Genomic DNA, 10,246 nt, shown 5'->3' on the forward strand with positions numbered 1-10,246 from the left:
GGGACTAAAGCCTCCTAAAGAGGCGCGAGTAATTTATATACTCTGTTATTTGTTTACTAATATGGAAAAAGAAATGACACGTGTCAAACGCTGGGACCAATCAAATGATTTCAAAGTCCATCTCACGGGTCATCGTGTCGCCTTTTCCTCCCTCCTGCTTCCCCACAAACAACACCTCATTCCTAGCCTCTCTCTCTCTAGAGAGCACTTTCTCTCTCTAGAATAGTTGCTTTCTTCGGTCAAGGGGAGGGAGACAGATAGAGAGAGAGACCGCCCAGTCATCCCATGAAATGCTTCCACTTGCTTTGCTCTGCATTTACTGTATTACTTAATAATTATTATTCAACCATAACCCTAGCTCTTCACAGAGACTGCATCGATGCTCGTGCAACCCCTCTCTCTCTTTCTAAAACTCACCTCTATATCTGTGTCATCCTCAGCCTCTCTTCATTTACATTTAACCTTCATTACATCGGTTCAAACCCCCATATCTCTCTCTCTATCTCTTTCTCTCTCTAAAACTAAAACTACGCTGTTTCCCGAAGAACAGAATCCATCTCTTTCACGCTCAACGACGACATGGATTCTTCTCAGAACTGGCTTGGCTTCTCTCTTTCCAACCACCACATGCCCTCTGATGATTCTTCTCAGTTCTGCCTCTTTGAAGCTTTCAACACAAACCACAGTACATACTTTCTCTCTCTAAAACAGTACTACTTCAATATATACTCTTGTATATGTGTGTGTGTGTGTATATATATATATGCACAAACACTAACATGCATGCTATGTTTTTTCATCTACAGGTGGTGGGGTACTTGATAGGTCTGAAGAAGATGGTGCCCAAGACTTGTCTATAGTTACCGGCGGTGGAGGTCCAAAACTCGAGGACTTCCTTGGTGGTGGGTGCAGCACCAACTCCGCCACCACCGGAGCTACTGCCGATGCGTGTCAGTTCACAGTCGATACTCCGGTGAGTGTGTCAGCTAATGAGATATATGATTCAGAGCTCAAAACTATAGCTGCAAGCTTCCTGCGTGGAATCTCCGACACCCAGAAGCAGTTGGTGGTGGCGCCGCCTGAGCCGGCGGCAGCGAAGAAGGCCGTTGAATCCTTCGGCCAACGCACTTCGATCTACCGCGGAGTCACCCGGTAATCACCCACTTATAACTTCTGCAAAAATGTTAGATTGGAGATATTGTTGACGATTCAATTGAAATTACAGATGAGTGCTCTTACTTTTGGTATTTTTACTTCATAGGCATAGATGGACAGGCAGATATGAAGCTCATTTGTGGGATAATAGTTGCAGAAGAGAAGGGCAAAGCCGGAAAGGACGTCAAGGTATGAAAAAAGAAATTAGGGTTTTTTTTTTTATATTTTTTTTGCTAAAATGCGCTAGTGGGTATAATTTATTAACCTGCACCATGATATGTGGTTTTGGGAGTAAAATTGGCTAAATCAACGGCTTAGATCTCCTGGTTTTGAAAACCATAGGCGCGTGTTAGATTTCACGTGGTGGATGGTGCTATAATGTGCATTACTGATATCATGAGCTAGCGAGAAGATTCTGATATTGTCTACCTAATATGTTGGCATTGATGTTTTTTATTCCTTGTTTGGCATGTACATGGCGAATCATTGCTGTGCGTGGTCGAACTAAAATCATCATTCCAAAATTTCAGTTTATTTGGGTGAGTACTACTACTTTAATTCATTCGTGGTCTTTTCATTCACTTCCTTATCTAAGATTAATCAAACTCATCATTTTTTTCGTACTACATTATAAAAGATCCTTCTTCCATCAATATAGTAATTAAACATTCATGTTCAGATTCTTCTTGGATTCTATATCTTACTGTGTGTGTATATATTTATTTGTGTGTATATCTATTATTCTCATATTTTACTGTATAATATTCTTGTGATCTATATAGGTGGCTATGATAAAGAAGAAAAAGCAGCTAGAGCTTACGATCTTGCAGCCCTTAAGTACTGGGGTCCGACCACCACTACAAATTTTCCGGTATGGTTCTTGTGTGTGTATATGTATATGTATATTTATATGTTTAGTTTTGTTTTGATGTAGTGCAAATTGTTTCTAATATTTTCTTGTTTTAAAGGTGTGCAACTATGAGAAGGAAATAGTGGAGATGAAGAATATGACTCGGCAGGAGTTTGTTGCTTCTCTTCGAAGGTCATACTTTTTTACATGTTTTATTTATTTATTTTGAAGAAAAAAATATGTATATTTATGTTGGTGGGTGGTTGTATATATCTAAAGAATTTTTTGAGTTCAGTCATTAACATTTATTTTGTTGAATGCAGAAAAAGTAGTGGCTTTTCTAGAGGAGCCTCTATCTATAGAGGAGTCACAAGGTTTGTTTATTTTGTCTAAGTGTATTGATCTCATTCACTTTTCACACTTCATGAATATTTATTTATAAACTTAATACATTGAATCTAACAATACATTACATTAATATTCATTGTGAATGCTTAATTATTTTCAGGCACCATCAACATGGTCGTTGGCAAGCAAGAATAGGAAGAGTTGCAGGAAACAAAGATCTCTACCTTGGAACATTCAGTGAGTCCCTTTTTTATGGTTTTATTTATCAAAGAAAAAAGAAAGAATACAAATATCAATTTATGCTGAAATATGGATCTACATTTCTGTACGGATAAGAATTTATGAGTTGTGTAAAACAGGCACACAAGAAGAAGCTGCAGAGGCCTACGACATTGCCGCTATCAAGTTCCGAGGCCTAAACGCCGTGACCAACTTCGACATGAGCCGATACGATGTGAAAAGCATTGCCAGCAGCAATCTGCCCATCGGAGGAATTGCCGGCAAGTCCAAAACTTCATCCGATTCCGCTTCCGACAACAAGAGCATCAACAACGGAGGCCGATCGGACGACCGGGATCTCTCTTCTGCTTCATCAGTGGTAACATTTGCATCACAACCTGCAGCCTCTACACTGAGCTTTGCACTGCCCATCAAACAAGACACATCAACAGTAGATTACTGGTCCATCCTAGGGTATCAGAAACCACATTCTCTGAACAATACCAAAACCCTAAGCGCAACTTCAACCACTCTCTACCAAGCTTCCACCAATGGTACACACTACCAGAGTACAGCACCTTTCAGCATGGATTTCTCTCTAGCTTCAACAGTGATCAATGGGAGTAACAACAGTAACAATATTGTTGGGTTGATTGATAGTGGTAATTATAATTACCTTGAGCAACAAAGCAACAACCCTACAAGTTTTGCTACCCCTATAATTACTACCCTAAACACTAGTTATGATAATAGGACTAGTTTTGGTGATTGGGTTGTTCCGCCACTGCATACCTTCCAATCGGCCAAACCCAATCTATCAGTGTTTCAGACACCAATTTTTGGGGTGGAATGAGGTCAGGAGGAGAAGAAAAAGAATTGTGTGCATGTGAGGGAATATGTGCATATGGGAAGAGGGGCACAACAGTAAAATTAATGTGGTAAATTGCTTGATTTACTTTATTCACAAGTTGGGTGGTGGGTCAAATTGAATTTTGAGATGGGACAGAGGAATTATTTGACAGGATCAAAGCTGACAAAGAGTAGTAGTACTACTAACTGAAGTTCTTTGCTAAGGACTATGCTCTTTTTCTGTCTTTTCTTTTTCTTACTCTACTGACATGATTTATATATGGGTATAATGAAAAAAGACTCCTCTTTTTGTAATCCTTCATTTATGTTAATTTTCCGGCTTGTTAGTAATTTAGTTTTGTATATAGTATCGTTTATTCACCACTATTTTTCTCTCTGTGTGACTATGTTTCTCTCCCTCTTTTTGCCTATTCTAATTAATCTCTCTCAATCTTGGGGGAGAATTTTTTTCATATATGTGTGCTTGCAATATATTCTTGTTTGTGGTGTATATATATATATATGTGGCATGCAGTGAATGCCGTGTTCTCATATTTTATATGTAATGAATGCATCCAGCTATATGTATTTTGTTTTTAAAAAAAAAAATTTAATTCAAGGAAATGCACAAAACACTCGAGAGATCATAATACAATGTGTGTAATTTATCCTTGTAATGCATGTAGTATACAATATAATGCATGTGGTAGGATACAGATATTTCTTTATGTTGAAATCTGAGGAATTTTTTTTTTTTTTTTTCCTGTGACATGCCAGAATACACTAAGATGCAGCAAGTTGTATATTTAACCGATCAAAATATTCATTGTATGACGAGCGTATGTTCATTCTGATTCTCCATCAGAGGGATATATATGGTGGTATATACAAATATATACTTAGGGTCTTGTGATTGTAGGATTTGGTGAGAATTAGATATGTGCAGTACAATAGTCTTGTCATTGCGGAATCTGGTGAGAATTAGATATGTACAGTAGGATGGTAGGATGGTATTGGGATCCGGTGAGAATTAAATATGTACAGTACGATGGTCTTGTAGTCATTACAGGTGGAGTGAGTGAGATATTTGTGGTGTTTTAAGAGCTGCCCTCCCTCACCTAGAATATATAAGCAAAATGCATGCATGGGCAAAGGGTCCAACATGCATATATGCCATGGAGTTTTTGTTTTTGGGTAAATTAACTCAATTTTAGACATCGCACATTTGCACCATATATCAAAGAAGCCACTGTTGTCCATCTATACATCAGGAATTCATGATGCTTAAAATTTTAAAGAGTTAAGGTTTCAAAAGAGCATTTTTATTCCTCTAAGTCTCCTCCAAAACTTTCAACTAAAAAACAAAATGTCTCCTCAAAAATAATAATAATAATAATAAAAAAATAAAAATAATCACAAAAACAATCTCGCTTTTATGACTAATCTTACCCGATCTTAAAATCAGCTGTCTAAATTGAACTAGTGATGAGTAGACAGTACTGGATGTATATGAAGAGAAAGGAACAGTCAAAAAAAAAAACAAAAAAAACAGAGTTTGTGGCTTTTGAATTGGATGACGTTTTATCAAATTAAACTTAAAAGAGTGGACTACGTGAGAACAAGGACTTAAATTAAGTGGCGAGTGATTGATGACCACAACTGGGATATTGATGATCATTCGTAACAATGATATACAAATACTTAAAAGGTTGGCAAAAATGAATTTGAAATTGTGGTCTGAAACTAAAAGCATGTGGCCTAAAGATTCACATTGTTGAGAAGCATGTTGTACTCTAAAAGGTGTTAAATAAGAGGGCCATTGCTTGACCAAAAGTGGGATAACAAACTTTGGAGATTTTATATACTAATAATTATATACAAGAGGACAAAATAAACACCAATTCGCTGTATATGTTGTCTCTTAAAGCTTTTTGGATGCTCTCACCACAGATTCAATTCAAATCCTGTCTTTTCTTGTCTCTCTCCCCACCCTTGGATGATGGTGTTGTCCTTGTACCTTTCGGCGCTTATTACATTCTCACCCCACCACTAACCCCCTAACTTTGACCCTTGTTTTGACTCATATCTATCTATCTATCTATCCATCTATATATATATATATATATCTATAGATATATATCCATATATATAAAGACAATTTTAGTTGATTATCTAATAATTAATTAATAATTTTACAACTTAAGTACTGTTAATAACTGTTCAAAGGATCAAATTTTAGTTTCACAATGGCTAATTTAATAATTCTATTACTAATCAACCTTTTAATTTATTGTTATATTAGCAATTATAAGAATAAAATAATCAACGGATCAGTAGTGTAGCGGTATCAGACTCTTAATTTTTAAAGAACGGTTAAAGATTCAAGCTTCCGAAAAGACATGTGTGCGTGAGTATCAATTTTATAAAAAAATTTTAAGAATAAAATATATATGTATGTATGTGTGTATATACACACACACTACCATATGTAACAATGTTCCTCTTTTAAGTAATTAATTAGATCTATATACATGTTTAGAATAATCTTATGTTCTCATTTTTCACATTTACTTTTGCATACTTGTATTTCAATTATTTTTCTTAGAGAAGCAAACGACCTATCTACTTGTACATCTTTCATTAATTTTTACATTCCATAACCATCTTACAAAAATAATCTCACACTTTATTTTTGATAGACCAGAATTGTATAAAGGTAGAGTGATGATACCACATTCTTTTTCTTTTTGAAAATTCAAAAAGTAGAGCTCAAACGATGTATTTGGGTTGTTTTTTTTTTAATATGAAGTTGTAAACTAAATTAGTATTCAAAAACGTTTTTTTTTAGTTAATGATTTCTTTGTGTCAATGATTGTATATTAACTACTAAGGGATTTAAGTGTAAACTTGTTAGTTACAAGAATGTGTAATGTTCATGCACTCATAAATTAAAGGAAAAATGTGTATAAGTCATTGGACTAGTGTAACGGGTGAAGTTATTGGGTATTGCTGCATACCTACTAATCACTCATTTATACCCAATTACTTTTTTCATTCGGATTTGATATGGGACAAATGACCTTTATTACATTCTCCCCCACCTATCTACAACATTCTCGTTGTGGTTCGGGCCACCCTACCTACTCGAGTTACAAACTCAGATTTCTTTCGAGTCGGAGGCTTGACGTGACACTGGATCAAAGACTGGATTTTACTCGAATACTAACTGTAATTGGTAGACGCATGTCCATTTACCTAAAAACTCAAACTATGGAGTAGTACTGCATACTCATACATTTATATTCAATCACTTTCCTATTCAGATACGATATGATACAAATGATCCTTATTACAACTAGATAATACAAGGTTCTCTCTCTCTCTCTCTCTCTCTCTCTCTCTCTCTCTCTCGGGGGGACTAAAACATGGACAGAAAAAGTTAAGAAGCTCTATTAATTAGACTAAGGAGTAATACTTGACTTAATACAAGTTGAGACCAATTCAAAATGGACACGCTGTACATTAAACTCACTCAAAGTGCAAATTATGCATCGGTTTAGAAACTGAGTGAGATTTGGGCCTGAATAAAGAAGATTACCTTTGAAATTACTTAACTTTCCATATCTATTAAGAAAGCAATATGACATTGAATAAAGAAGAATAATAAGAAAAGAAATTGTCGTGCTCTTTGGAACCAAAGCATGTCCTGTAGGTGTATGAACACCTAGGTTTTGTAATGACAAAATTCCTGGCTGGACATTAGGTGTAATTAGACCAATTAGCCCTTCATTTCATGAACTCCCGACATGCAGTAATAAATAACAATTTTTAGTCCAATTAATATAACATAACACTGTATATATTCATTATATATATATCATTCATTATACAAGCAATATCAAATAAATTTAACTCTTAGATCAGCATTCAAGCTATTCTGAGTTGCATGTTCTAATTTTACCCCAGTTGATTCTTGATTAACTGAGCTACCATTCTTTGGTTAGTTGCTAACCATTAATCAACAACAAACCACTTAAAAATTAGGAATTATTGCATATAAATGGTGCTAATGACCCATATTTATCATTTAATGGAATTAAAGTCTTATATTTTGAAAAAAATAAAGTTAACCAAAATGCTGATGGACCTGAAAAAAAACTATTTACCCTGATGTATCACTTTTAGGCACATATGTACCACTTTTTGTGCATCAGGTACCATTTTTATTTTGGGCATAGAAGTACTACTTTTTGGGCACAGAGGTAGCACTTTTTTGTGTAAAATAAAAAGTGGTACCTGAATGCAGAAAAAGTAATACTTATGTGACTAAAAGTGTTACTTCAGTGAGAGTAAACAGTGTTCTTCTATGTCTTCATTTTTTCAAAATCATGAGACTTTGACTCCATTAAATGATAAATATGGATCATTAACACCATTTATATGTAACCAATAGGACAGTGATCTAGCGGTATCAGCCTTTTACTTCTCAAAGGAAGGTCAGGAATTCAAGTCGTGAGTATCAACTAAAAAAAAAAACAAAAAAAAAAACACAATTTATATGTAATAATTCCTAAAAATTATTAGGTCATTAGCCCCGCTGATATAAGATTTTCTCTTGGTCGAGAGGATAATAATTAATATTATTATTATTTAAATTCAAGCAAATACACACAAATACACCTATAATATTATTTCTAATAAAATTCAACCACTCAGATGTATGTTTTGAAAAGAAAAAAATCATACCATCTAAATTAACGTGTATTGATTCTTAATCAAGGTGTTTGTGATAAGTTAATTTATAAGAAAGTACCGGGGAAGAGTACGTACAAAATTCCTTGTATGTGGGTAATATGTATGCAATAATTTTTCTTCTTAACATAAAACAGCTAGCAAAGGTCGACAGACAGCACATGGCATTTCCTGAAAAGGCTACGTTTTGAATGCAACTAAGGTGCTAGTCAAATACACATATTACTGCAAAAGATCATTCCTTTTCCTTTTTTTTGTTCCCTTTTAAACTTGTGAGGGACCTTTCTTTTTCATTTATTTTTAGTTTAGTCTCCATCCACCTTTTCTTTATGCTTTGCCACTTATGCATTTCATGTCGGCCACACCACACCCTACTCTCACTTCATACTCTCTCTCTCTCTCTCTCTATATCTATATCTATATATAGCTTTTTACTTGATGAGTTAGTTTGACTGAGTACTTGCAATATAATATATAATTAAGTATCTTAAATGATGAAGAAAACAACTTTATAATATGGTTTATAGATGAAGAAGACGAAGATGAATAGGGGTTAGAATTAAGAATTTGCCGTCTAGGATGTGAACAAAAGATAGTGAATCAGGGAATAATAGACTATCATAATTAATTCTTATCTCTTTCTTCTTTTACTTTACTTTTTTTTTATTTTTTTATTTTTTTTTTATTTTCTTCTTAGATTGATATCTACTGTGCATTTGTAATTATTATAATCATATGGTAATGAGGCCACACGTGATCGTTGACTAGCAACATTGGCGAAGCGTGCGGTTGAATTTTGCACTCACTTAAATTAAACCCCCATTTCTTTAATTGATTTAATCTTCCTTTTAAAGGACGAGTGTCGGAGCATTGTCGTGTTAATCTCATGGTTTTCAAATAATTTATAGAGAAAACAATGCGGATATTTGCATATATCACATGGGTTCGGTGAGGAGTGAGGACCACCCTATAATCTATTAACGGGAGTTGTTTTTAGTGTGTGTATATATAAATATGTATATATATAGCACAAATAATATTTGCATAAATTTGGATACGAATACTTAAGTGAGACTCTTTTATCATTCGGACAACACTGTGACATTAATTATAAGTAAAAAGTTCCTCCTTTGTGAAGATGGTGGAAGGCGGTAGTAGTGATAGAAGGTGACAATGGCGGTGATAAACGATGATAAAAGGCGACAGCAGTGGTGAAAGGTGGCGGCGGTGGTGTGGTGGCAATGATGAAAGGCGATGGTTGTGATTGTGGCAAAGAAAGACGATATTTGTGGGGAAAGGCGGTGGTAAAATTGCCCTAACTTTAAAAAAATTTATTGCATTGTGCCCCCACTGTCACTGATCGGGCCGTAACAAGTTTGCAAATAGGGTTGGTAATAAGTTGAATCCACATGACCTCAAATTAGAAACAGATTTTAATCTGAAATGTTTATGGGCCGATCCACTTAATTATTTGAGCCCAAATTTTATATTTTACCAGGTCTATTTGACGAACTCAGGTCCGGTTGCAAAAAAAAAAAAACTCAGGTCCGGTCCTACTCGAGTTAAAGTGGGCCATTAATGATTGGGTGTGGGCTCAGAGATGGAGGTCCAGTGGGTAACTAACCTGCAACTCTCTCTCTCATACAGGGTACAGACACAGAGCGTTAGAATAATGAATTACATAGTTCTCAATCATGTTAAGACCAAACTAATGGTTTGAACGAGACTACTATAGATAGCGCAGGATGAAAATATAAATTCTTGTAATGGGCTTTAAATAGTTGGGAAAAAAAAAGGCTTTGTAGAGTGGAGTTAGAGATATGAAAAATGAATGTAATTCTCATATTTATTTCTTCTAAGGTTTTTGTTCTTTTGATGCCGTGAATGAAACTTAGGTTTGAGCTTATTATTACAAGGGGGGACTTGTCCCACAACGGATCGGAATGAGAATGTGAATATAAATGGGTTGAGTGTTAACTCCTGATAAAATTAATTAATGAAGTAGATCTCAGGTAACAATAGTTCTCTAACATAACACGCATGAGTGTACATTGATCCTGCAACATAGAGAAC

General features: G+C 35.0%; 1 protein-coding gene across 1 annotated transcript; it reads left to right on the plus strand.

Moving 5' to 3' along the window:
- Positions 1–579: 579 nt before the first annotated feature.
- Positions 580–3,788, plus strand: LOC132278017 (AP2-like ethylene-responsive transcription factor AIL5). Its single transcript, XM_059779851.1, has 9 exons — positions 580–685; positions 807–1,152; positions 1,262–1,344; positions 1,686–1,694; positions 1,938–2,026; positions 2,124–2,197; positions 2,329–2,379; positions 2,514–2,590; positions 2,713–3,788. The coding sequence occupies exons 1-9, from the start codon at positions 580–582 to the stop codon at positions 3,423–3,425; spliced, it is 1,548 nt and encodes a 515-aa protein (XP_059635834.1). The 3' UTR covers positions 3,426–3,788.
- The last annotated feature ends 6,458 nt before the right edge of the window (positions 3,789–10,246 follow it).

This window comes from Cornus florida, unplaced genomic scaffold (assembly GCF_030987335.1).
Source record: "Cornus florida cultivar Cherokee Brave unplaced genomic scaffold, ASM3098733v1 CherokeeBrave_3.0.0_Hap2_Chr10, whole genome shotgun sequence".
Lineage (NCBI taxonomy): Eukaryota > Viridiplantae > Streptophyta > Magnoliopsida > Cornales > Cornaceae > Cornus > Cornus florida.